The following is a 27,923-nucleotide window of genomic DNA, read 5'->3' as shown; positions in this document are numbered from 1 at the left end:
GTAAAAGTTTGGGAATTCCTGCCATAAAGAAAAATAGGTAAAGGACTATTATACAAGTTTCTGGTCCCGAAGGTGCAAGAATGCAATTGGTAACGCCATCTGCACGATGCATCGTGCAATATTCTCACGCGAACAATACAACTACAGGGACACGCGTAACGCGACAATGGCGACCTGAAAAGCTGGCGTGCGCTTCTTTGCTCTATATATTTTTGACATCTCACTAGTGTTTACCGTGCCCTTTTCGTATATTCGTGAATGTGAAAAACATTTGTGCCACCGTAAAATATGTGACTGATGAAGTGTAAAGATTAGAAACAAGAAATCGCATCGATCCAACCACTGAAGCTAGTTAGGTGCACGACACAATTCAATGGTGTTGGTCCCTGCCGAAAAAACGGGAAAGCCATGTACATGTCGATGCCTTGCCAACTATAATGCGCTGGTAAGCGTGCGAATTTTTCATATCTTGTGTGGCTTACACAGATTTTCAACCGTACACCCTTTATATATCGCTGAATCTAATAAATAGTTTAGAAAATCGTGTAGGTTAGGTTGGCCTGAGAAACGCATCGGCGGATTTTATTTTGCTCTCTTTCCAAGGGGTTGGCTATTTTTTTTACGTTACTTTTATCGTTTCGATCGTACCGTTGTTCAAGATCATGCATTATTTTTACGTAAACGATAATTATTCGAACAGGACAGACTGAAATATTTCTTATTTATATTAGCATACACAGTATAGTAACTTACAATCATGTATGTTTGTAAGCATGTATTTGTATTCATGTTGTTGTGAATGTAACATTATAAATATATTGTTGAAAGTAATAGCAACGAAATATATTAATAATAGAATTATCAAATGCTTTTGTTCAGTGTATTTGTATTCATTGATTTGTTTATATTTTCCCTCTTCTTCATTATCAATTTTTTAATTTGTTCAATGAAATAACATATTTTATCTGATCTAAATGTAATTAAAACGCCTAAAATAAAAGCTGTTATGACACAAATAATGAAACATAATATTTCCTTACTTGAAATTATCAGTGGGACACCAGTGGAAACTTATCGCCAAAATCTAGCGTGGTGCTGATACGGCATGGTAAAATAAGGGAAGCGAACGAAGGAGATGAGCCACAATATTGCAGGCATGCCACCCTTTGCAAGGATGCCTTTAGGGGGTATGGGTATGGGTGTGAACATGGGTCCTAGTGCCCCGCATCCTGAATCTTCTGGACACCCCCATCCTCCACCACCGCCACCTACTGGTGCCAATCCTAAAAAGAAGCGACGTACAAATGCTAATGTTGCTCAACCACCCCCTCAGCAACCTCCAACAGTGCAGGTAATTCTGATGATTAGTAATAAATGTTATGTTACTTACAAGATACACGTTTGCAGGATTTATTACCACCCCCTTTAACGGGTTATGGAGATACAATAGTAGCAAGCAACCCTTTTGACGACACACCGCCGCAAACAACGCAAACTCCTATGATGCATGGCGGACCACCCCACATGCACCCTCATCACCCGCATCATATGAGTGGCCCACCTATGAGAGGCATGAGTCCTCTAACTTCTATAGGTGGAATGAGCCCTATGATGCCTCATAGTATGGGTAGTATGAGCCCTATGGGAAATTCACCCATGACAAATCATATGAATCATATGGGAGCAATGTCTCCTATGAATCACGCGCCAATAGGTGGTATGAGCCCAATGAATAATATGGGCCCAAGTATGCCACCTGGCCCAATGAATACTATGAATAATCATATGAATATGAGTCACATGGGTAACTCTCAACTTAGTGGTCCACCTATGGGTAGTCCAATGAACAATATGAACAGTGGACCGATGGGTAGTCCTATGAATAACATGGGGCATAGCATGGGAAGTCCTATGGGTGGTCCATTAGGTTCCCCTATGAACACCATGGGTGGATCAAATCACATGCCCAATGGACCAATGAACATGAACAATATCAATAACCACATACCACCCAATAGCCCGTTAAACGGCCCATCCATGAACAGTGTAAACAGTCCATTAGGACATAATGGATCTCAACCGCATCCGAATCATATGGGAAATAATCTTAATAACTTAGGTAGGCCCATGAACGGACCTATGACAACCATGAGTTCCATGGTATCCAATAATATGAATATGAGTGGTCCAAACCAAATAAATAATATGAATATGGGTGGGCCACCAATGAACAATATGTCCAATATGAGTATTAATCATCACAATCAAATGAGTCACATGGGTGGTCCAATGGGCACAATGTCCAGTAATATGGGTGGTGGTCCACCAATGAGTCATCCCATAAATATGGGAGGTTCTATGCCACCTCATGGTTTCCAAGGTCCACCAGGAATGGGACCAAAACCAATGCCAGTTTCTGCGGGAAAGGTAAACCGATAACGTACGTTGTTAGCACAGTTCTAACATTAATATTAACTAACTTGAAATTTCTTGGCTGTTACAGATATATCCTCCAGATCAGCCTATGGTGTTTAACCCACAAAATCCTAATGCTCCGCCTATTTATCCTTGCGGAGTGTGTCACAAAGAAGTACACGACAACGACCAAGCGATTCTTTGCGAATCGGGTTGTAACTTCTGGTTTCACAGGTACGAAGAAGTTTGCTTTATTCCACACGTTCGATAGAAACAGATCTCTTCTGTTAACTTTTAACGTATACGATGGTAATTCTATTCTAGGGGATGCACAGGATTATCGGAAACTGCTTATCAATTATTAACGGCAGAAGTTTACGCGGAATGGGTGTGTGATAAGTGCTTGCAGTCAAAAAATATACCTTTGGTTAAATTCAAACCATAACAGTTCTTGACTCGTCGTATATGCGACGCACGAGTGACTCTTTGTTAGCGTTTACACCTTGTACACGCACACATGCGCGTGCGATTGCACACACATAAAAGTACATACGGCATACACTGATGCAAAATCGTGCGCGAAATCGTGCATATAATATAAACATGCGCTGTTTGTTAATATCTTAGCTTTAACTTGTTGAAATATTAGGATATCACTATGAGTCGTATCGATGAAGGAGGTGGCAAGAACAACATATGTTCGAAAGTTACGTTACTTTTTGACTCTGTTTGCGACAAGTGGATTCGCCTGTTTTAAAGGAGAAAATTATTTATAATTTGACTTTACGATTTATAAAGCCGGTGGTCTGTTTTTAATTACCGTGGTGACGATAAACGTGTTAAAAGTAAGCTCAAGACGTTTTTTAGCGAGAATTACGGAAAAAGTAGCAAAAAGCACACGCGTTAAAAAATATACAATGGTCGATGAACCTTATTCAATTTCTTACTATTAATTGCATTTAATTCGAAATTAAAAAAATAAACGTATTCGTAAAAAAGGGGATAATATATATAAATATATATATACAAATGGACGATACAAGCTGTTGGAACTGCATATTGATAGAAGATAAACCAACTACGTGCATTCTTTTTCTTTAGATTTGGTTAAACGTTCCTGATAATGTGTAGTTGATATAAAAAAAAAGAAGAAATTAACAATTGTATATTATTTTATAATATGTCTAATTATGTCGTTGTCATTTTATCATCGGGCTCGCCGCATTAAGTAAATCCAAAGGATCTATTGTAAATGCGCATGTAAGTATGTGCAAATCTAAACATGAACTTGAAACAATGTAAATTCTTCTCATAACGCTATTTGTATTTATCAAATGTTCATGTCTACCATCGAGTATCGGAATATGGGAAAGTTTCTAAATCTACTTCCTCGTATAATTCAATTATCATCGAAGTATTTTGGGTTTCCAAAAAGAAAAAGCGCTTTTGAGTGAGTCATGTATACACTCGTCGCATTGAACGCAGTACTTTTGTTCTGAAACGTTACATAAAAGTGTTGTGATTATTTTTTATAAACCATGGTCAGTTGAGTACTTTAAAAGTGTGTTAGCGTTACGATATATTCAAATTGTAAATAGAAATTCGAATACCGTATGTATAAAAATATTTCTCTCGTCGCGAGGATCAACCTAACGTTCGTGTGATAAGAAACGACACGAGAAAGAGAAAGAATTTATTTTCTTTTACCCACGCTCATATCTTGTTTCTTGCCATGGTTTATGCTGTTAATTAATTCAGTGCGAGCATGCGTAACTAACTTTGGAAAGAAAACAGTTGGAATTTATTTGACTGATCACTCGCAGGGTTCTTTGTACCTAAAGTCTCGCGACAAGCACGCAAAGAAACAAATTGGGTACAAACGTAATATAACGAAGTGTCAACGGAAAGATAAGTCGTGAAAACGCACGAAGTATTTCTATGTTTTGCAAATTGATAAAAACGTAAATTAAACTCAAGATACTTCGCGAAATGTATTAAACGGAGTCACGTGTTTAGTTGCAGTATCGAAATTTCTGCACTCGACACAGGTACACCTGCGAGTACATACATTTACATTCACGTTTTTTTTCGTCGAATTAAGATTCATCATCGTATCTGCCAGACTATTTTGGTGTCAGTTAACGTGTAACAGTATATTACGAAACAACAGAGAAGTATTATCGAAGTTAATTGATTAACGCAATTAAAGAAACAGAATAATTGAAATTCCGTCGGCAGCTAACGCAAAATTAACGAGTCCACGGATTGTATAGTTTTATATGCATATACATATATAATTATATAAAATATATGCAGTTATCATTTTACTATTTGACGCCTGTATGAAACGAACGACTGATTTCGAAAACTGAGTTCACAGTACTTTTCGGGATAACTAGTGATCTGCGAACAGAAGACCAAACTCAAATCTTTCCACGAGTAAAACCTGTCGTGTAGGGACAAGAAATTCTCTCTTCTATTCGAACTATGAATTTCTCAAAATTTGTTCTTCTCAAAAGTAAAAACATATCATTTCTTCAAATTTTATCGAAATGAGAATTCTGTAGATGTACCTAGAGTGTCCGCATATGTTATGGGAACAAAATTAAAATGGAGATACTCTTGGAAATATTTGATCCAACTAGTTATTGCACTCGTGATCTGTTTATTACGCGAAGCTTCGCATCTCTTTTACTGTAATCGTTTTTAATGAATATTATACATACACACACACACATACACACATGATCCTATAGCTACATAATGCTCATACTAGTATTACAACGAATAGAAATACCATTTTCACATATCTTCATTCTATATTTTGTCATTGTCATAGGATGGTCGAGGGGGAGGGGGGTTATTACACTCGGAGATCGTTAACCTTGCTTTATTTTTCTTTTTGTTTTTTCTCTCACTCTCACTCTCTTTCTCTCTATTACAGAAAATTCTATTAACGGGAATGCAGGGGATTAAGCGAATAACGAAATGAAAGATGTATGCTCTGCTCAACGGGATGGAAAAAGGATGCGCAACTATAGACGATTGCTAAGAGACTCGGATGGTTAAGGATAATCGTTTTTCTAGTACAAACGAACGAATCGTAATTTTAAGTAAACTACTAGTAGCGTCTATTTTTCAGAGATAACTTATATAAGTTGTATCGTTTACGAACAAAAACTGTTATGCGATCAGCGAAATCATGACGCACGCCTAAAATGATAAGTTAGAATATCTCTTGTTCTTTTATTCAAGTGACAAGTTTCTTCGATTACGTTTTTATTTCTTTTCACCGACAGCTTAATCCCTGTACAATTTTTTCGAAGCAAATGCATTTCATGGTTTTTTTTCTCACAAATTTTGTCGCTCATTTTCTATTCTTTCCATTCGTCATCGAGGAACGAAACGTTCTCTTGGAATTATCCAAAGCGATCTGTAAATCGAACGTTTTCTTTTATTTTACATCTTGACGTTTTGACTACCATGACATGTAAAATGTCTACATGGAAATGTAACTAATGGAATATTGATTGATAAAATTTTAATATGGTAGTCAAACTGTTGAAACGATCGTAGAATCTTGTGTTTATCGACTTTACTGTGTATATAAGTTATTTGAGAAACGATGCAACGCGTAGATAATTTGTTTTAGACGATCTGTAAATATAATCTCTGTATCGCCTTATCGAGTTGAGAACGCGTCGCGGTTATTAGCTTCTCTTCGTTTTCTTCTGCCTTAACCAACGCAACAGCAAAGAGGAATTTTGCAAGTCAATAGTACAGTTAGTTTTCCTTTTTCCTCCCTGGACAACCATTGTACCGAAATCAGGGGACTCGGTTACGACCCGAGGTTCATAGAAAACTTGAGAGCGTATCGACACTCGATTTGAAAGCATTATTACTTGATTATTACCATCATCATTACTATTATATTATGTTAGTTACTATTATTCTCATTACTGTATTATTACTTTGTACGAGATCAATATTTGTTATTGGTAACTGAATTCATTATTATATTCTAATATTATATACGATATACACGATTAATTTTAATGCTTATATGTATCGAATAAGCTGATTTTCAACGTGTTACGTTTCCTTTTCTCTTCGAAGGGAACACCGATTTGGTTAATCAGAAAATTGAGAAGAAAAGATTGAAATTATTTCGCGTACTAATACAAAAAAGAAGAAAGTTTGAACGTATTATGTGAGAAGTATACACGACGAATTGTTTATAGATTATTTTTTGTCATGTAAATACTGACATACATACATACGTACATACACATTATACTTATAGGTGTGTATGATCAAGGATAAAAAATTGTTATACATATATTAGAAATCAACGTACGTATGTCATTATTTCGATACACGATACAAATTGCGTGCGAAGATATCCTCGTTTTTCTGCAACGTGTACGTGTTCACTCATTGTACATATTTATATGGCACTTGAAATAACAAATCCATACCATGTTGATTTTTATATCGTTCTTGTATCCATTTATTAGGATTTTAGTGAGCTCTCCTTGTATGATATAACAATAAGTACGTCTATGCTGTACAATTGCGTGCAATCGCGTCACTCGGCGAACTTCTTATCTTAAAATCTTAGATCATTTAATAGGTAATAGTTTATTAATGACAATTTAACGTATCAAAAAAAGCTTCAACTTAATATTTATAAAAACGAATGATTAATTGATATCTAAAAACTATTGTTTCGATGAACAGTGACTTATATACGTTACAACAATTTGCAAATTACTTTCATCGTTGATTTAAATTCTCGTTACAATTGGTTTTTCTTTTTTTTTTAATTCGTTCATTTTAATCGTACGATTTGAACGAGTTAAGTTCTTCTCGTTTCTCAAGCGTGTGAAGTCGTACAATGTTCGACAAAGTACGAGCCACGTGTGCCTTCGTAATTCGAGCGCTTCTATCGTTCGAATTCAGATCCTGTACCCAAAATTTCTGCGGTATTTTTGGCCTGACGTAAACAGGTGCCTCGTTGCATGTCACTTGGAAATCTGTAAAAGATGAAAACCTTTTTTCGTGCTGGCAATCAACACCTTTCTCTTTATCTTCTCCCGGTAATCGAGAGAAGTCTACGTTGCACTCGAGTGTACTACGATAACCACTTTACTTGCATTCAGGCAAAACTGCGACGTATGATTCGACCATGGTTCGTATTTCGAATCTAGTTCGGGGTGCTGGTGAAAATGACACCTGTGCCTGCAGAAGTTCACGCCCTTGTTCTCGTCGTCCATGTAACCGAGTCTCCCGTACAATCCGTACTTCTTTTCGTCCACTGCGCGCAGTGTTCCATTCTTTTTCATTGCCATGTAAATTTGCTCCAGCATGCCGTAGCTCTTGATCAGGAAATCACGTTGAGCCAACGAAGTGACTCGCTCCCTTTCCTCCGACTCGCAAATGATCTCCGGCTCGAACGAATGGGAGGTGTTCGTGGCTGAATTAGTTTGCTTCTTCACCTAAATGGTTTCAAAACGTTACGATGTCAAAATCTACGTTGCTGTTTTAAGGAAACTAACGTTCGATAGATTTCTTTTTGCCACAATCGCAGATTTGCTCCTCTCTTGATTATTCGGAACGGCCGATTTCTTTTGGGCTTCCGAAGTGATTGCGGGCAATTTCGAATCGCTCCATTTTCCGCAAATCTTTTTACTCTCTTGTTCCTTTACTTTGTTCTGTAAATACAGTCGTATATCTCTCTCGTTCTAATTATTAAAGTTTACTTTGGTAACGCAACACACATCATTTTCTTCCTTTTGAGTTCGTGCCGCCTCTTCTCGGGCCCTGGACGCAATAGTATCTTGATACGCGGAGATGCCTGTCTGCTTAAAGAATGGCTGATACTTGTCACTGTCGGAACACGGATAGATCCTACGGAAATTACCCATATGATCGTCTTCCCACTTCAATTGCTTCTGCAGATGATCCTCTTCTAGTTTATCTGGTTTCGTCGGGCCGATCGTCGAATCGTTCAGGCTATATAGAACAAACGTTTTAAATCAACCTATCGTGAAAAAAACAGATCGTAGTCTGCAGATACCTGCTATCCTTGGAGGTTATTCCTTGTAGCAGTCTGTCTCTAACTCGTTTCCTATCTTCCTCGATGATTTTCTTCTTATCGCATTGTTGCAAGTTCAACATCTCGAAGGTGTCCGTCAGCAGACCCTCCTTTATGTCTTTGTCGATTTGCGCGTCCGTGTGAAAACTCGGCGAATGATTAACCTGACGTATTTCTCTTTTTATTTAAATTTTGTCTTTGCTTAAATTAACTACGCTGGTCTTATTGCTTTCAAGATCTTTACCTCCAAAAGATACGGCTTCAGTTTCCAATCGAGTAACACGTCGAAGCCCAACAGTTCGAAACACGCATACGTTTTATCGTGTGTCGGGAAGCACGTATGATAACTGTGCTTGAGAATAGGATACGCGGCTAGAATCGTTTTAATTATAATCTCGTCGATCTTGCGCCACAAATCATCCACGTTTATTTCTTTCAATTTCAACCACTTGTTCAAAGTCGATATTTTTCTATGTTATGAAATAAGAATTTCAAAGGACTTTTATTGAATTACGATGAAAGCAAGGACGATGGTAAATACCGACCTTTTGCTACCAATTTCATCGTCGATTACGTACATTCGACTGTGCTTGTTCACAGCATAGTTCGTCAAGTGCATGAACACGTTGGATGTATTGTGACCAGTCGGTTCTTTGTATCTGCTCGTGGCAAATCTGCAAACAATTCTTGAAATTGGATATGTAGGAAGAGTAAGAAATAAGGGAAACTACCTGGCGAGACCGTCGTTGTACACGTAAACTCTAAGGGGATCGCAGGAGGTAATCAGCGTATAGATACGAAGATCGAATTTGTAGCCGTCCACCAGAAAAGGCTACAGACACGAATGATCTTCACCAAAAAGGAGTACAAACGAATTGTTTAACGTTAAAATTGCTCGCGTACCCTAGCCACGTAAACCTGGCAAATCATACGTTCGGATGGTTTCACGTCTTTCAGATTTCTCGTCAAATAAATCCCACGACCTTGGCATCCCGTGTCTGGCTTGATGATAAAGGTTTTCGATCGTCTCAGCTTGGCGTAGGCCATCGCTTCTCCGTGACTGAAAACGTTTACCGTTACTCGTTTCAAAACGAGTTATCTCTCTCGAATTAATCCTCGAGTATTTTTCTTACTCTGCGGGAAAACACCAAGTTTTTGGGAAGAAGTTGTAGTCTTTGGGAAACAGCTTCAGCATACGATTCAAGTTTCTGGCAAGTAGGTCCTTCCTACAGATTTCCGTCATTCCAGGGAAATGATTCACCTTCTGATATCTCTTCATGTCTTTCGCTCGCTCTACACTCACGCTCAAGTCCGTCCAATACAGGTTCCAACTGCTGTCCTCGGTGACCTCCTTCATCCCGAAACGAGCCGCTACTCGTCTCACCACGTCGTACTTGCAGTTGCTCGTGCATATCGTCAGACATCTTTGCAATCGAAGAAAGTCTGTGTTATGCTCGTAATTTTCAGTGTCGCTGTAAACAAACTGTACCTTCGCTTTCTTTTCCGTTTCGTTTTACTCGCAATTCCGTCTGCTGTATCCTTTCGCGAATCTGCGTCTGTATCTCCGAAGGACAAATCTAGCAATCGGAAGAAAATATTACAACGATACGCGAATAAAGTACACATTCAATTTACATGTTCGCTCGATAGAATTTCAATAAGGCATTAGGTTAGAAACGGTACCTTTGTCATCTTTTTTATTCGCAAGATTTTTAGAAGCGCCAACGATTTCACGATGGCTTTTTGTAAAGTCGGTAAATGGAAGACTATTAGACGAGGTGTCGGAGACTACGAGCTTCTTGCATCGATTTCTGTACACGGTTTGACATGACCGTACTTCCGTGCTGGAATCGGACTCGCTGCTAGTCTCGCCGTTCGTCGGATGACTCTCCTTCGTGTCACTGGCTTCGAATTCGCGTACGACCATCAAAACACGTTTGTCATTGCGTTCGACGACGTTCATGACCGGTGTATTTCATTATTTTGAACGATCTGCCCTTGCATGGCGTCAATTTTGATCGTACGTCAAGCTAGACGCATCGTATTACCAATTTGACCGTAACCACAAAACGCGAAGCGAAGAGAAGAAGGAAGTGAAGTAAAATCAACGATGTTCAAGGTAAAAGAGTGATTGGACTGTGATCAATTTATTGGCAGAGGAAAAACCAAAACGCGATGGTATTTTACTTTCTGCCTCTCCCGAAATGGTTGGTCGCGTTTCACGCATCGCTCCTCTCCTCAATTGTTTTTTCAATTTCACGAGGGAACGGAACACAGAGGCGAAATAAATTCGAAAACGTGTGCGCACGATTTTAATTTACAATTCGAGTAAAAACCAATATTCAAATTTTATTACTTTCTGTTCTCAAATTTTACAAATTCGATTTTAATCCCGTCAAGTTTCGTAGGATCTTTACGACGTCTACGGCGCAACCCCAGCTCAAAGTTACTCCGCTTCCTCCGTGTCCATAGTTATGTATTACCTGAGAACATCGTGAAAATTGATCTAACAGCTCATCATTGAAACTTATCAAAGATATCCTTACCGTGATTTCTTTTCCTGTAGACGATTTATAAATTTCTGGTTCGAGGCGAACCTCCGGTCTTCCTGGTCGAAGACCGGCCCACTGCTTTATCACGGTAGCTTTCTGTAAAAGAACATATTAATTAATAACAATGTAAATAAACTAATACGTAGGAATAAATGAAATGCCACCTGCAGAGAGGGCATAATTTGGCAACATCCATCTCGAATAAACTTGAAGTCCTCCTCCCGTGGAGTGCAATCGTAATCATCTTCTTGATGCGTTCCACCAATTACAGTGCTATCAAAACTTTAGAAACAAAAAGAATATTATGTATCAATAAAAGGAAAATGCGGAAGAAAGTTTTATCATACTTTGGTATTATGTAGTTTCCGTCGTTGTCATGCACCAAGATCCCGTGCATTACCCAGGAAGCAGTCACCTGAAGCGAAGAGAAAGATGAAAAATGTTCCGATCGCGTTTCACCTACAAAGGCTACCAACCCTGGCAACTTGACCTCTGATAGGTATAACCGTGTTATCGCCAACGAGTTCACGTGCACCGAGACCGCTGCAATTTATTATCAAGTCATATCCTTGATCGATCAACTCGTCGAACGTATGAATGTTACTTTTTTTAAGCTTTCCACCAACTTTCTCAAACTGTTCCTTCAACCATGGCAGCAGAATGACGGGCTCGCAGGTGTAAGTGAGGAACAACCAACCGTCTCTAAAATAATAAAAAAATTGACATTATCATTCTTTCTATTTCATTGATCATAAAATAGCAAGAATAGGCATTCAAAGCTCCCTATCTTTACCAATACTGTACTTGTAATTCGACTTGTGTTCCTCGTTCAATCTCTCCAACTCTTTGACGGTCAGTCTGTGTGCGCCGTATGTCAACTTTATCCAATTGAGATCGGGAAATCCCTGGGAGTCGCTAATGACATGGTATACAGGTACCAAAGCAACTCCAGTTTCCCGGGACAAGCCTTCTTTCCATAATTTTTCCATCCACCGATGCGTGACTCCTCCCCAGCGTCTGTCAATGCATTAATGACATGTACACTCGAGTGCAACGCAAATTTTCTTTGGCTAAGTTTTGAGTGAGCCAAAGGGAAAGAGTCTAGAATCTAGGAAAAGTCTAAGAGGAATCAGGAAGAGTTCAAAGCACTTGAAATATGTGCTAAATACGGAGTCTGGTCAACTCGAAATAAACATTTGAAATTCATGATAAGGAAGGAAAGATAACAGCATGTTGCAGAGCGATAAAGACTGCTTTTAATTACGAGTCATTCGTACCTCAACTTTGAAAATACTTACAGTACTTTGTCAGGAGAAGTGGTACCGAGGAGGTAAGGACTCCAAAGTCCCGCACTCCCATCGCCAGTGGTGTCAGGTGAAAACTCATTCGCGAACACGTGTACGTCGAACATCGGAAAAGAATTTTTCACCGCTAAAGCGCTCGTCATCCCAATTACACCGGCACCAATTATCGCCACACGCATTTTGACAACGATTTTTATTGCTTCGGAAAGAGAATTTAATAAATCTGCCGTAAGCAACCGGAGGCAACTGCTCGTTAACTTCTCGCTTGGTGTCGCGATATCGTTGTGCGAGAACATAAAAAGAAACTGGATCGCTTGAATGATAACCCCATGTTCGATCAAGTTCTACAGATGGTCTAAGCAGAGACGCGAGTCCGCGAAGCTTTTATGAATCTCGTTTAAATTCGAACAAGGACGAATCGAGGATCATGTTGAACTCACGATACCACATATTTTTAGCATAATGCCCGTTCAAATCTCGGCAATAATTATGCTAAAATATGGGAATCGTGAAAATCATTGATCCTTCGAAGGAATTAACGTATCGAGGTCCAAACGATGATGGTCTCGTGTCGCACCGACGATAAACGGAGCATAATTCTTTAAATAACGTGTCTCAAAGGTCTTATACTCTGCTTACCGATGGCGCAACGCGTGATTTCATGCAGATCCCAACGATTATATTATGCAGATTTTATTCGATGCACCTTAAACGATCTATAGTACAAAGCAACGTGAACAAATTTTTTTTTAAACGATCTTTTCAAAGCGCGATCAGTCGACTGAGGACTGCACGAGTATCTGACTCTCAAGACGGCTGACCAAACTGCCTGATGACAGTTCATGATACAGAGTATTTGTTTACATCGCATACGAGTACCCTAGACATAATATAGCCCGGAAGTGCGATAAAGGGTGTAGGTGACAGAATAAAAAGCAAGAGATTGCATTCGTTTCTTCGAACTCGTTTTTCATTTATACACCTATATCAACCCCAGTAGATCGTCACTGTCAATTTAAATTTCGACTATTTCTATACATATGAAAGTCTTTCATTTGAAAATATACAGAAGCAATATTATCATCGAAATTATAGGAATAAATCAGTGTCTGGCCAAATGTTAGAATCTATACTGGTCGATGAATCATCCCCGAAACATCCTCAATGAGTCAACTTTAAATGAGTTTGAGGAACTTGTAAAGACTGAAAACATTCGTAGTATGCAATATATATTAACACATTACCTGACTTTGTAGTCGCCGATAAACGCTGCAAATTGAATATTATTAAAAGATTTAAAAAGTTATTTCAAAAAGTTAATCTGACAGAGATGTGTTAAGCATGATATCTTGAGAACGCGGTTCACCCTGAGAAGTCGCTTCGTCCCGCGATCTTCATCAACTCAAACCGTGTCAATTATTATAATTTGTAAAACTGAGAATGGAACTGATTTGAAATATCGAAGTACTCAGCTGTTTGAATATTACTGTCTGACAAAACACCAAAGCTTGACCACTGGAATGGCTGAGAATCTTTCTTTGTTACGCTGCAAAGCGTTCGATAGGTTCAGATAGCAGACACCTGAATGTCCGTTATCCGAGATTACTATTGAGGCGATGCATTGTTATTACATTCTACTTCACGTGCCAATGCCCCATTGAAAGGTGAAATATTACCAAAAATAAAAGAGACGAGTTTATTTCGTATTCCATAAATATAATTTGGCGGCAATAAATAGGGTTTACATGTATATACAATAATATTAGATATTTTATAAACTATAATTACTAGTATGGAAATTTAGTACATTGGTATTTTTTATTTTTTGTATATAAATTTATCGGAAAATAATGTAAAACTTTATGCTACCTATTTTCGTTATCGCAATAATATAAAATACTTGAAATAGAAGATCCTTACAAAACATACGTATTGTTATACAAAACTGGTTCACCCTGGACGATTTTTATAATTTACTTTATAGTTAATGGTCTGAACATAACTACTCCGATTCGACGTCTTGCGATATTCTTGATTAATCTGTTATGCTCAGAATAACATATTAGCAGTTACATCGAGTAATAATATTCCTTTTAAATTAAGGTTAATTTGGTTATTTTAAGTACGATGTTCTAAAGTTGCCATACTTAAGAAAGTAGCACGGATACAAATCGAAGCATTTTACTAATTCGATAAATGACAATAAAGTATAATTGAAACTGAAACTATTGTACATGTACTACTTTCAGGACTGGTATGAAAAGTTTTTCCCATAGACAAAATATTTATCACAGATGGAGTTGAAGTTACAGTTAAAATCGCAATAAAACTTTGACACAAAACAATTCATAAACGTAACAAATTTTACGTAATTATATGAATAACAAATTATATGTTACCGAGTATTAAATTGCTAGAGAGAATGCATAAACCCATTTAGGCATAGATCTTAGCAATTTTTATTGCGACTTTATATCGTATTTTTAATAACCGATGTAACATCTGTAAATGATTAATAGCTTGTATAAATCAGTGTCCCGATAAACTTCCTATATGTATAATTAATATACAAATTAATTTGTGTGATGTATTTTATTGTGTTATTTTAATTATCGCATTCCTAGCCATTACTTTACTATCTTATCATTTGCCTAAATTTATCCAGCTCGAAGATACTCTCCGACAACCTGTAAAATTAAATTGTAATTCACTCTTATATTTAAAGTATATAATAAAAAATTAGGGATCAGTCGACGTACCTTCCGAAAGCATTAATAAGAGCGACGATTTCGCTTCTTTCTAAGAAAAATTGTTTCTTGCTAAAGTGGTTTAACGTAGATTCCCATTTATCAAACTTTCCCGAGAATAAAATTTTCAATGCTGTACCCAAACCGTGCGTTTGAAGCTTTCCCCAAAGTTTACATTTATCGCATCCTACGCAATCCATTATACGAGATATATTCCTAAAATGTTGTCTAAATTGTTCTTTTAATAATTGAGCTTCATCTCCGCCAGTGAATAGAGCACTTTCATTAAAGTGTTCTGGAAATGATCTAAAAAAAGATTAGAATAACATATAAGCTGAACATAATTCTATCCAAATTATCATTTACAGATTTAATTAAACTTACTTAACAACAGATAGAATATCATTTATTGCTAAACGAGTATCCGCATCTTGTGCTTTATTACCGGTATAATATTCTTCCCTTTCTAAATACGGCGCCGCTTTAGCTAAAGCTCTTAATTCGAGCAAATAAGTAAAATACAAATTTTTTAACCAGTTTGGACCTTCACCTCCAGTTGTATCTGGAGCAAATCTCTTTTGAAATTCGTCTAAATTAGGACCCCATAGGCCACCAGGTACTATTTCTAAACTATCTTTAGAGGATAATAAATACTTTGCACATAAATGGATATTAATACTGGCATGAAGACCTGATATAACACGGTAGAATACTCTTTTCTCCAAACACATACCTAAAATTGTAATGATATATTGCATTCCTATATGCAAGCACATGTAGAGTAACATATATTATGAAGACAACACTACATAAAAGGATCTTACCATTTATTTTTGATGACTTGATGAAATTATGTGGTGAATTTTCAGGTCTGAAATTAAGCATAACATTTATCACTTATATTGCATTTCATAGAATTGCAAAAGAAAATATCAAACTCTAATTATACAAACCTAAAACAGTTTTCCATATAAATACTGCGCCATATCCTGTGAGCACTAGGTCCTTTATAGCCTGTATATCTTTCAGGATTTAGCAAAAGGTTCACGTATTCTCCAGGACTTGATTCTTTTACACAGAAATTATCTTGGGCATCATCATGCTGTTGCCACAATTCAAAATCTTTGTAATTTTCTAAACTAATGGTAGTGTTCAAGTAGCCAAGTTCTTTATTATGATCTTTAGCACTGTATAGACAATCGTCAAACTGAGAATAGGATTTATATTTATCTGCAGGACTTTCATTAAAGTGTATATTCCTCAAGACATCTCCTTTTAATCCATCTGGAATATCTTCCTGCAACAAGTGCTTTATGTTGTCATTCAAATATCTTAGAATACTATACATTAATATATTAATCACTTACATCTTGACAAGGCTGCACATGACAATACCGCATAGCACATTTGCTATCATCTGTCCAAAAAGGGCATTCTTGTTTTAAATTTACTTTATAAAAACGAAAATAATCTCTGACTAGAAGACTCTGAAGTCTTGGATAGATTTTCATGTTATTAAAGTAATCTACTGTATCTACATTGCAACTGCAGTCATCGATCGATCCTTTCAACTGAAAGTTTTATAAAGTAAAATATAAACTATTTCTTTATAAAAAAGAATACAAATATTATAAATACTAATTGCTATGATAAAAAGAAAGTGTGCGTAAGTTTATAACAAACACATACACAGTGTATTAAATAGCCTTAACAGACATATAATAATATACTATTTGCACAAGCATATAAGAAATACTACAATATGTCACTATGACAGTTCTGACATATCCTTGTAGGTTATGTTTATTTTTTCTAAAGAAACTTGAATAGCAAGAAAACAACAGAAACAATACCTTACAGAAGCACTGGTCGTGTTTTTCATTGTTCGTCCCAAAATAATTACAATACGCGATAGAAGGTAAAAATATAGTAAGCAATATTAATAGTCGAGACATGTTTTCACTGGGTTCAGTTCTCATGATAAAATTCACTGGTACACCTCAGTCACAGTTAGAAGTGATAATATACCACTGCGGTAAAATACGTTTCCCACTTTCGATAACATCAACCATCGACCGGACTACGTGCCACCAGGAACGTAAATCTTCCTGTTGAAAGCAAGTTCCATCGACACTTTCATTATATCTATCGATCAATGTTATACTATTTGTTGCAAGCAAATGTGTATGTACATATAGATTATTTATGTAAAAATGATGCTCTCTCCTTCGTCTAACAACAAATAAGTAAATCGGTATTACAAAGTATAATACACGTGTAACTATTGATGATACTTTCGACGACGTGACAGATATCACATTATCGCGAACCTAGTTCCGCTTATATTTTACAGTACAGTTATCTCAATATACGTCAATTTTGAAATGCAACATCGTGCGATAACTTGTGAAATAAGATATAAAATGATTCGAAAATCTCAGATATTAGCGGCGTATGACAAACTTTATAGACATACTTGATCAATTTCAAATTTGTTGCTATAGTTTTAATCTTGGTTTTTGGATGTAAAACATATTGCACTTACACAAAATTTCTGGGAACCTATCAAAATATATACGGTGTATTACCCTCTTATCAGCACTTCACATGAGATACAAATTTTGTTCCACGTGTACTTACAACATTCGATAATAGGACATAAATTATTTACATAATACGTATTTAAAAAATAGTGTTTAGCGGATGCTGTATATGACTACATAATAAATGGTAAAGTGTATGTTGGTAATTCTATTAAACTACTATATTAATTGTATATGTATTTGATTCGGAACATTATTTTAATAAATAAATAATAATCAAGTTAATTACAGTGTAATTAATATTTATATCCTGCTGCACCAACTAGAATAAGTCGATATTCCAATATGTGGGAAACTAACAAAAAACTGTTTGATTGTTTGCAAAACAGACGCATGATTCTTTTATTTTTCTTATTGAGCGAGCGAGTCGAAGGCGAGCGACGCTCTTATACTTGACTTTGCAACTTCTTTGTCCGTGTTTTTCTTTTGCACCACTCAACCAATTCTCATCAAATTTTGCACGCGCATGCGTATGTACATCCAGAGAGCCATAGAAAAAAAAATTTTAAATCGGACTTGCCACGGAGGAATAATCACCGGAAAAACTGATCCTCATAGACTTCAGCATTGCGATGCGTACATGAGCCGCCCCTGTCAATTCTACTGCACATGCAAGGTGCAATATTTCGGCACTTTGAGGACGTAGTATGGTTCCTGAGGCATTTAGAAACAAATTTCTATTAGGTTTTAATGCGTTTTGATGCCTAATAAAGCCAGAAAAGCAATTTTTGTCGAATTCGGTCGAAAACGGTACAGGTGGCGCCATCTAGCGGCGATCGGTGGAACTACGAAACACTAAAATTTCGATTTTCTCGAAAACTAGGGACTTTTCCGAAATTCTGAGATATACAAATTCTTCCTTGTCGCCTACGGAATCGGACGAATCTAATTATAGCTGGCTAGGACCATTATTAAAGAAAATAGAAAAATAGCCCATTTCATGGACTAAAAAATTGCCGTCCATCTAGCGGTGAAAGTTGGAACTACAAAAATAGAAAATCTCGATTTTCTCGAAAACTAGGGACTTTTTCGAAATTCTGAGATATACAAATTGTTCCTTGTGGCCTAAGGAATCGAACGAATCTAATTATAGTCTGCTAGGACCATTATTAAAGAAAATAAAAAAATTGTCATTTTATGGAGAAAATTTGTGGCGCCATCTAGCGGCGAAACTGCGAACTAAACTGAAAAAACGTATGTCCGAACACGCGTTAAGGAAAAATATAAAAAGTAATATTTCGCAACTTTGACGCCATAGTGTGCTTCCTTAGACATTTTAAAGCAATTTTTGTTAAATAAGTTAATCATTTTTTTGCCTATTAAGGCCAGAAAATCAATTTTTATTTGACCCTTTACTGCGTGTTGGGACATACGTTTTTGCAGTTTAGTTCGCAGTTTCGCCGCTAGATGGCGCCACAAATTTTCTCCATAAAATGACATTTTTTTTATTTTCTTTAATAAAGGTCCTAGCAGGCTATAATTAGATTCGTTCGATTCCTTAGGCCACAAGGAACAATTTGTATATCTCAGAATTTCGAAAAAGTCCCTAGTTTTCGAGAAAATCGAGATTTTCTATTTTTGTAGTTCCAACTTTCACCGCTAGATGGACGGCAATTTTTTAGTCCATGAAATGGGCTATTTTTCTATTTTCTTTAATAATGGTCCTAGCCAGCTATAATTAGATTCGTTCGATTCCGTAGGCGACAAGGAAGAATTTGTATATCTCAGAATTTCGGAAAAGTTCCTAGTTTTCGAGAAAATCGAAATTTTAGTGTTTCGTAGTTCCGCCGCTCGCCGCTAGATGGCGCCACCTGTACCGTTTTCGACCGAATTCGACAAAAATTGATTTTCTGGCTTTATTAGGCATCAAAACGCATTAAACCCTAATAAAAATTTGTTTCTAAATGCCTCAGGAACCATACTACGTCGTCAAAGTGCCGAAATATTGCACTTTGCATGCGTAGAATTGACATAGGTTGGTACGAGTGTATTGTTTTAAAACAGGAAAGAGATACGTGGCGCCATCTAGTGGGCGCCCGCCCGAACTAATGAAGCCGCAGTTTCAAATGTGTGTAGTTCACCCTGTTCGCCGGAGAGATGGCGCCACGGGTTCTATATATTTTTTTAATTTAATTAATATCGATTTTATTGGCTTAATTAACGTGAATATGCATCAAATTACATCAGAGAGTAAGAGTAATTAATTTCCGTGTCCTGGCGAAAAAAAATTTTCGACAGAAACCTTTTTATCTTTTTCATATCATCCCCTACTTTGCCAACCTGTGCATGTATATGCACATGTGTATATATATATGTTTTTTTTAATTAGAAACACTGCCTAAATAGATTTAGTATAGTTCGACATCGTCACTTAAAATAATGTATCTTAATATGTATGTTCAAATTTATTTACACTCTTAAAGCTTAACATTAAATGTTACGTTAGGAAAAATCCTAATATAGGATACACGCGATGTTCGCCTATCTGTTTATCCTTATTTCCTAAGACTACTTCAATCTATACGTATTAGATATTTTAGATATTTGTATTAAATACATATGATACAATCGTAAATGCTAACAGTATCATTATGTTTGCTTCTATGGTTGATGATCCACTTTCATCCGAGCCTAGGGGCGAATGTTGCGACATTGATGCCAGTTGCACGACTATAAAAATATTGTTTAACACACGTGTATAATCATATTTATGTATTGCTATAAATTGGACATTAAACGGCTTACCTGGTACAGTTTTATCCTCCTGTATCGCGTTCGTAATATAACTGTCTTGGTCCACTGCAACAAATTATATAGGTCACGAAAACGTGGAGAACGGGATAGTACCGTTTTCGAGACGTGGACGGTCACTTGTCTTTATTACTTACGAGCACCTTCCGTGGCGAATCGTATTATATCCGACGGTTTACTCCATCCGTAACGATTTTTCGACAAAACGAGCACCTCGTAATGCGTTGCTTCTTCCAGTCCCGTCAAGTTGAAAGAGTACGTGTGTATGAAACTGTTTCCATCACTGCCACTGGGTATGTACAAATTGTGCCATTGACCGGGAACTCCATTCTAAAGGGGAGTATTACGCGTGAAATGGATAGATGATAAACGTCCCAAATGTTACTCGATATTCGGATGATAAACGCTCACGACTATTCACTTAAAGAGTTTCACACGTTAGAGGAGATTCGATAGCACGATATGTTTCAAGTACTATCTCCTTTCGTTCAATACCAGATAATCGTTAAATCACGAAGAAGCTCGAACTGATTACGTTCGGCTGCAGCTTGGTATTAGAGTCTTACCATGTATTTACGAAACCTGAACTCGTATTGGACGATGGGGCTGTAACTGTAGACCTCCCAGACGAAATTGTACGAGGTCTTCGAGAGACTGTGCTTCTTCTTGAAGACGGCCGGATTCGCTATACCTGATAATTCGACCGCCGCCTCGGTGATTCCTAAGGAATTAGAAGCCCTGCATAGGTAGAATCCATAATCCGTCGTTCTGACGTTCCTTATCACTAAACTGTGATCACTTCCCGAGTTGTGCTTCACTATCCTCGACGAATACTTCACGCTTTTGTTGTTGAAATACCATTCCACCTACGGACAGTTTCTTAGCTTCACAATAATCCGACGACTTTTATATTTTCAGGTTTAAATCGGCTGTCTAGAGGGGGATCGTCGACGACACGACAACGAGACTCATATTTACTCTTCAACTATTCACGACTCTATAAATATTTCTTGATCATGAAATGTTTAGAAGAAAGCCGTATCAGCAACGAGGGTAGCAGGTACTTTTCGCGGAGAGAAGTATCGTCATGTACCTCGTGAATCAATTTGTCACGCGTTACCGGCTCTAACGGGATAACGCTGAGAAATTGTTCTGCGGAGAGGGTTAGCAAGGCTTTACCTAGTCCTTCGAAATTACGATGTCTCGTGTAAACTGATTTTCTAATTTATGGTGAACGATTAAGGTACTTAAGTGTCGATTCCCGAGTGGTTCGATATCTTCGATAGAGAAATAAGGTAATACGTTAACCGATGTGCCATCGCTTCCAGTACATTCAAACTCGATAAATCTGACTTGTTAGCCTTGCAATTTTTTTTCTATCGCATATACTTTCATTCAGCGAAATTGTAAATGCAACAGTGTTCATTTAAGAATGTTCTTTAAAACGAAATTGCCTGAGCAATAAATAATTACGACCCGAACAACGAAGATACCCTCGACTGTAGTGAAAACTTCATTCTGCGCGAACTACGTTCATTGTTGTTCGAACTGTTAATTACTAGCGTCTTGCAAAATTGCTCACCGTTGCCTCTGGCCAGGCAGTTACAGCGCAGTGTAACTGCACTCGTATCCCAGGGGGTGCATGCATCCAAGTCTTCGCCATCTCGATCCTGGGCTTAACTGAGCAATTCCCAATCGATCAATCGGCAAGATTGCGGAAACAGAAACGAGAATATATGTAGATCATGACGATTTTTTATTCTAGTCATCAATTAGTCAGGCAATTCTCTGGCAACGCACCGAAAACCTACTTCAATCGCCAAGCAAATAACTACGGACGTTTGTTCTCAGAGTCGAAGCATCCGACATTACTAACGATTAATACCTCGACAGTGTTAATTAAGAAATTATTTAAGACGATGAATCAGCTAATTACAGTCTGAACCTCGGCGAAATGAGCTGATGTCACTCGGTCAAAGCTCTCGACATGTCGCGCTGTTTCGTGATTTTCAATAGAAATACTAATCGGCTCGAGGAATAATTACCGTGCACAAACGATTTAAGTTACTCGAACATCGCGTAGTTACTATTAGATCGTACAGACATCTGCTCGGAATACTAAAGAGGCAGCTTCCTAATTTAATTAGAACCGTTTAAGCAGGATAGTGTAGGTTATTACTTCCGCACGCATGGGCAGGCATGCATAAAGTCGATTAAGTAGAACGTCAATGCATCAACAAGATGCTGCTGCACCTTTGCATAGTCGTAAGAAAATCAATGTTGTGCTAGTAACTCCTTGATCATCCAGAAGCTCCGAGAGCTTCGGTGTAAGTATACTTACATCTAACGAACAAATCTATGGTGGCCACAGCGGATTCGCCAACGTCGTTGTTCGCCACGCAAGTGTAGCGACCAGCATCGTTGGGGCTCTCGGCGTGAAATCGCAGACGTGATCTATCATACAAAAACGGTATTTCTCCATCCTGTGAACGAACGAACGTTTTCACTGTTTACGGTGCTCGATATTCCATGTGGAACTGAATCAACGCTACGTGACACGTGTCATCGCTTACAGGTTTGATGTTTCGACATCGTTTACCTTGTTCTTCCATGATATGATAGGGGTTGGCACACCTTTTGCCACACAAGCCATATCCACTTCCTCTCCCAAGTTCACTTCCAGTTTGCCGGACTCTGGCACCGGGTGGACACTGGGTGGATCTGCGAATAACGTTATCTCGAACATCGACTCTTTTATGTAATAACAATCGTGAAGTAGCATCGCAATTTAGCTTCTAATAATTCATTTGTGACACCACGTTTTCGTCCTCTTTGATAAATAACAGGAATAAAAGCGCAGAAACTGTGCGATATTCTAATGAAGAACTTCCCGACAAAAGCGCTTTGATAATTTTTCGAAATTAGATTTTTAATTATAAAGTACCGGAGGATTCTCGGCACAAAGTCCGACGGTGTTAATTAAACTCAAATCAAATACTCGTAAGGATAATACGATCTCGCGCGAACGTGTGTGTTACTTGACGGGAAAAGAGTTGGAATCCCACGAGGCACGAAAAACACCGCAAAATTCGATTCCACGTAGAGGTGGTCGTACCGGTGACTCTTTTTCTTATTTTTACGCGCAATGCCTGTGCGTTCACGAAATGGAACCGAAATCCTGGCGGCTGGAAAAACTCCGTGGAGGATTCCCGGACAGAGGAAACTTTCTTGAATTTGTTTGCGGAATGACGTACAGCTCGAAGGTATTCTCGAGTTATCCATAAATTCGCGGCGACAAAGACAATCAATAATCGTATTTAACTTGGCTCAAAAAACTTTCCCTTCTTTTTCTAGCGAGTGATTATTAATTAAACGTTTCTACTTAATTGATCCGTGTCTCGGTTTCGTGTCTCTAATCAATTCTGTTGGAATAAGTAATCGTACGGCTTGAGCACACAGGTCGAATTTGCAAGCATTATACGTAATTCTGACGTACTCACACATTACTTCGATCTCGTGTACTTGGGTTGCATATCCCCAGGGAGCTGGTCGAGACGCCTGGCACACATACTCCCCGGTATCGTTCCGTTTCACATGAGAAACCTCCAAGCTTCTGTTTGAGTACATTCTAACTCTTTCAGGTGGTACGTGTTGTGGTTCACCGCTGTCAGCCAAAAGGATGCCGTCTCTCCACCATCTCACCGTGGTTTGCACGTTGTCTGTGTACACGGATACGCAAAAATTTCGACTCTATTCGATACGAAAAAGTCTACGTTTATTCGCGAGCGAATTTATCAGGATTTATTCGGTTGACAGTGCTTTTGCAACCATTACAGTAAAATGATTTTTTGTCATCTCGTTTCTAATTTATTAAACGAAATTTTTTAAAACGAGCGTGGGAAGGTTCAGGAAATTTGAACTGCGACATTGTATCAGAGTAAGATTTAATGAACCTTAAACCGATAAGTAGCTGAACGTGTAACCGAGTATCTTTTGCCTGACCCAATTTAATGGTAATCCTAACTGGGATAGAACACCGAGGTCATAGTTCATCGAGGTAGGTTCGTGGTTCTAGAGAAATCCGAAAGGGTGAAGTGCTTAATCCCAAACAAGTCTTTAATCCGTGGAGATTCTACGATCGTCTTAGAGCGTGTACTTCGCCTGTCGTAGTTGCGACAAGGCAAAGTGAATAAATGACAGGCAATCCCGTTAGGCGAAATCACCGATGACAGCTCGATCGATTCTACAACATATTGTTTGCGTTCCGAGCTGACACACCTCGAGCCTAAACGAATGGACGTGTTCCTGTTTAGGAAATTAGCATCGATCGCTGTCCAAATTTGCCGCGTCCTTCTCGTTTCCCTCCGTCGCATAAATATTTAACGCTATCCCCGAGAATTATTCAGTAGCAAAATATTAGAAAAAGGCGCATAACGAAATCGATATCGATTCGAAGCATAAAAGTTATAAATGGATATCGTTTTCATTCGTTGTATCTCGTTTTCTTTCGCAAGCACAGAATTGTGTATCGCAATCCTGATGCAGGTGGTACAGTGAAACGGAAGGATCACTTTTACCTTATTACAAGTGAAAACGATCACGGCACAAGGTATCTAATGTTACACCATTGTTGCGGTTTACGAGATGCAACAGGTGATATTTGTTTGTAATAGATCTAAAGAGAGAATTAAGCTTTCTGCTGGTTTTTATACACCATCTATTTTCTGCCTGTCTATTTCCACTTAACTGGTTCAATCTTTATTAGCGATAATTGATCATACTCGACTGGATTCTTTTGTCGCAAACTTAATTTAAAAAATTTAGAAGTTGAAATCTTACCAAGATCCTCGACATAGCACGGAAGCAGAACCGTGTCGTTTTCAAAAGTCTTCACGGTTGTCGGGTAGCTTTTGAATCCACTGTTCACCGCTGCCCGACTTCCTGCAACAACGTACGAGTAATGCTTTTTAGATGATTTGCCAAGGGAGAGCTTAAGGGAAACCTGGGATTTCGGAAGAGTTAGTAAAGTTGAAGACAGTCTAGGAAATAAGCAGAGACACGGAATCGAGAGAACATGAAATTGTTTTGGCTAATTCAGGAAGGAGATTTTTTCTTTGACTAAAGCAGCTTTATTATTTCTCGATTACGAGAAACCTACAAACGTTGAACACGCTGGAGTTGCCGTTGAGAGAAGCAAGCGGAAGGAAATTCATTCGCTCCAATATTTCAGAGTTACTTAGTTTACATGTTCTGTCCGGCCACTGCATGTTGATTCTAACTCCGAGTGTAGGGTTACACGATGGTATTCGCTTTCTATTTTCTCGGGAATAGTGTAACTGCGCTTCCGTGTGCGGCATTCGCGAAAAGTCACATGCAGATCTCTTATGCATTATGTATATGCAATTTTCGCGCGGTGAAACGCCGACAGGTAAGCAAACGTTGTTACGATTTTCCTTGCCGCTCGGTCACCTTTGAAATTTCCCTTGCCGCGAGAAGTTGTCTCGTTCGAAGAAAACGCGGCAAACGGTTGGGGAAGCGACGATTACGATATACATCGCGATTTCTAACTTTTATCTGCTTATTTCTTTTCCTGGTTTTTAGAAAAATAGACGGAATTGAAAGTAAATTTCAATGGATTTAATAGGGAAAGTAGGGAATTGCAAAAGTTTACTGAGCACTTAAATTACAATCATTTTGTTACCGAGACAACGCGAATAATAAAAAAAAAGTGTATAGTTTGACCTGTTTCGAAAGTAACGCGAGCATGTGCATTCCGCTGTGTAAAAATTCTGTGACAAATAGGAATCCACAGGATCATGTCACAAAGAGTACACGTGTCAAGGATTTTATCAGACAGACGTTTGTTCAATTTCGATTATTGGCGTCAGCGAAAACACGTTTCTCTTTCTTTTGATAAAAAATGCAATTTCATCGAACCGGTAAGATGTATCGCGTCATCAAAAATAGACAAGTTTTCCTGTTTTTGGAGTCTTTTAAGTTCACGTCGGAGGTTGTATTTGGTCTCACGAAGAAACAGTATTTGGAATGAAGAACACGAATAGGATGCATCGACTTGTACTCACCTATGATAAAAATGCAAAGCATCCAACCGAAGAGCACCATTTTACAAAAACATAGATACGTTCCACCACCCTCGAATCACGAAATAAACGGAGAAGAGGAAACGATTCGGAATGATGTCGCGAAGCGCGCGAACTCTTCGACTTTTCACGAGACACTGATCTTGGGTTAAGATGGTGATCGTGTTCCTGCGATCTTAGCACGCACACGTGTGCACACGTACACGACGGTGCGCCCCCTCACGCACACTTGTCGTCATGAGTAATTATGTCCAGTTGTCCATTGTATGAATCAGGGATGCTCATACTGTGACCCACGGACACTGGCACATCCGTGGATATTTTTAGATGTTTTAAAAATTCATGTTGACAATATTTAGATCATCGATCGAGGAATTTTAATTAACTCGTAATGCAGTCTTAATTCGGTTACTTTAATATTTTCTAAAGATGCTTAACTTCACCAATTATTTTCGCATTACGATAGCGTTTCGAACGTTTCATATTTTTCAAGGAGGTAAACGTATGTAGATATTTGAGAATGGAACGTATACGGATATTTTAAGTAAGACGAAAACGAGGAAGAATTCTGTTGCAATTGAGAACCATCGTACCCTATTGCAATGCTACCACTATGTATACGTGCATAGGGTGTCCATCTACCAACACGAAAGGCATTCTTCTATAATTTGTTCAATTTACGCACCGACACGTACCATACATAGAGTCATTCATCGAGTTATCCATTAAATCGTTAATCTAATATGTGAATCGACGACCCGTTTTAAAAGCAGTCGACAAACCGTGCGTACCCTCATTCACGATTGTAAACAAATGAAAATGTCACTGTCAGTAGTTTATATGCATCTGACGGACAATGCACTCTAATGAAATAACTGTTATTGTTAGAGACCTCGAAATATATGTAACCAGCATTAAATATTGCAACTGATTTGAAGCGTTCTCGATAAAAAGTACGTGAAAATGGAAGAGATTGACGAAGGTGAAGCGAACGATAAAAAGGCAACCGCTTGGAGGTACTTTGAAGCAGAACCATGGGAAATTAACGAAACTTCTACATCGTGATTACGCGTAATCGCATTTTAATTTCCCTCTTCCCTGCGCTTTTCGAGTTATTGCTTCGGCGAGACTCCACGATAGGACGCTCTTAATCATTTAACGTAGTTTCGCGCCACAAAGTCCGCATCGCGTAACGAATAAAAAAATTTTATTTCTACTCAACGATAGCTGTCTGAGCTTTCTTCGTTCTTCGAGACGGGAACAACGAAATCACTCCGAGGAACGTTCGTTTTCAGAATCAGCCATGAGTGGCAGCTTGACCCCATCCGCCAACAATCCCAGGGATTTTATACT

At 38.1% G+C, this 27,923-nt stretch overlaps 5 protein-coding genes across 13 annotated transcripts; 1 reads left to right on the top strand and 4 right to left on the bottom strand.

Annotated features, from left to right (window-relative positions):
• The first annotated feature begins 125 nt into the window (after positions 1–125).
• pygo (pygopus family PHD finger) lies at positions 126–6,907 on the top strand. Of its 2 annotated transcripts, none has more exons than XM_012281285.2 (5): positions 126–445; positions 1,054–1,351; positions 1,408–2,427; positions 2,504–2,649; positions 5,360–6,907. In XM_012281285.2, the coding sequence occupies exons 2-5, from the start codon at positions 1,136–1,138 to the stop codon at positions 5,370–5,372; spliced, it is 1,395 nt and encodes a 464-aa protein (XP_012136675.1). In that variant the 5' UTR covers positions 126–445; positions 1,054–1,135; the 3' UTR covers positions 5,373–6,907. The 2 variants fall into 2 exon arrangements, with proteins under 2 accessions (XP_012136675.1, XP_012136674.1); XM_012281284.2 differs by having other exon boundaries at positions 127–445; positions 2,740–6,907.
• On the bottom strand, positions 6,898–10,795 carry LOC100876864 (tubulin polyglutamylase TTLL13-like). 4 transcript variants are annotated; one of them, XM_076538346.1, is made up of 12 exons: positions 10,196–10,795; positions 10,002–10,089; positions 9,646–9,936; positions 9,416–9,572; positions 9,244–9,344; positions 9,058–9,198; positions 8,757–8,982; positions 8,495–8,676; positions 8,196–8,430; positions 7,974–8,129; positions 7,568–7,913; positions 6,898–7,451 (listed from the first exon to the last, which is right to left on the bottom strand). In XM_076538346.1, the coding sequence occupies exons 1-12, from the start codon at positions 10,473–10,475 to the stop codon at positions 7,252–7,254; spliced, it is 2,403 nt and encodes an 800-aa protein (XP_076394461.1). In that variant the 5' UTR covers positions 10,476–10,795; the 3' UTR covers positions 6,898–7,251. The 4 variants fall into 4 exon arrangements, with proteins under 4 accessions (XP_076394461.1, XP_012136679.2, XP_076394463.1 ...); XM_012281289.2 differs by having other exon boundaries at positions 9,058–9,186; XM_076538348.1 differs by having other exon boundaries at positions 9,646–9,955; positions 10,196–10,337.
• A 46-nt stretch (positions 10,796–10,841) lies between these two features.
• Positions 10,842–13,911, bottom strand: LOC105661996 (D-amino acid oxidase 2). Its single transcript, XM_012281288.2, has 7 exons — positions 12,363–13,911; positions 11,869–12,081; positions 11,541–11,766; positions 11,412–11,479; positions 11,229–11,346; positions 11,059–11,160; positions 10,842–10,995 (listed from the first exon to the last, which is right to left on the bottom strand). Exons 1-7 carry the CDS (start codon positions 12,662–12,664, stop codon positions 10,885–10,887), a joined length of 1,140 nt encoding a protein of 379 aa, XP_012136678.1. The 5' UTR covers positions 12,665–13,911; the 3' UTR covers positions 10,842–10,884.
• A 152-nt stretch (positions 13,912–14,063) lies between these two features.
• Positions 14,064–18,242, bottom strand: Ero1L (endoplasmic reticulum oxidoreductin-1-like protein). Of its 5 annotated transcripts, none has more exons than XM_012281295.2 (8): positions 17,948–18,242; positions 16,969–17,223; positions 16,483–16,686; positions 16,069–16,412; positions 15,940–15,986; positions 15,500–15,848; positions 15,128–15,421; positions 14,064–15,055 (listed from the first exon to the last, which is right to left on the bottom strand). In XM_012281295.2, exons 2-8 carry the CDS (start codon positions 17,092–17,094, stop codon positions 15,004–15,006), a joined length of 1,416 nt encoding a protein of 471 aa, XP_012136685.1. In that variant the 5' UTR covers positions 17,095–17,223; positions 17,948–18,242; the 3' UTR covers positions 14,064–15,003. The 5 variants fall into 5 exon arrangements, with proteins under 5 accessions (XP_012136685.1, XP_012136681.1, XP_012136683.1 ...); XM_012281291.2 differs by lacking the exon at positions 17,948–18,242 and adding an exon at positions 17,661–17,869 and having other exon boundaries at positions 16,969–17,347; XM_012281293.2 differs by lacking the exon at positions 17,948–18,242 and adding an exon at positions 17,661–17,869.
• A 1,862-nt stretch (positions 18,243–20,104) lies between these two features.
• On the bottom strand, positions 20,105–26,714 carry LOC100876976 (limbic system-associated membrane protein). Its single transcript, XM_012281296.2, has 10 exons — positions 26,553–26,714; positions 25,309–25,410; positions 23,970–24,188; positions 23,069–23,190; positions 22,811–22,952; positions 22,052–22,149; positions 21,036–21,335; positions 20,607–20,799; positions 20,464–20,517; positions 20,105–20,388 (listed from the first exon to the last, which is right to left on the bottom strand). The coding sequence occupies exons 1-10, from the start codon at positions 26,590–26,592 to the stop codon at positions 20,255–20,257; spliced, it is 1,404 nt and encodes a 467-aa protein (XP_012136686.1). The 5' UTR covers positions 26,593–26,714; the 3' UTR covers positions 20,105–20,254.
• Positions 26,715–27,923: the final 1,209 nt, after the last annotated feature.

The sequence above is a fragment of the Megachile rotundata genome, chromosome 12 (assembly GCF_050947335.1).
Source record: "Megachile rotundata isolate GNS110a chromosome 12, iyMegRotu1, whole genome shotgun sequence".
Taxonomy (NCBI): domain Eukaryota; kingdom Metazoa; phylum Arthropoda; class Insecta; order Hymenoptera; family Megachilidae; genus Megachile; species Megachile rotundata.
Note: the sequence above shows the minus strand (reverse complement) of the source record. Positions and strands in the feature narration are given on the sequence as shown.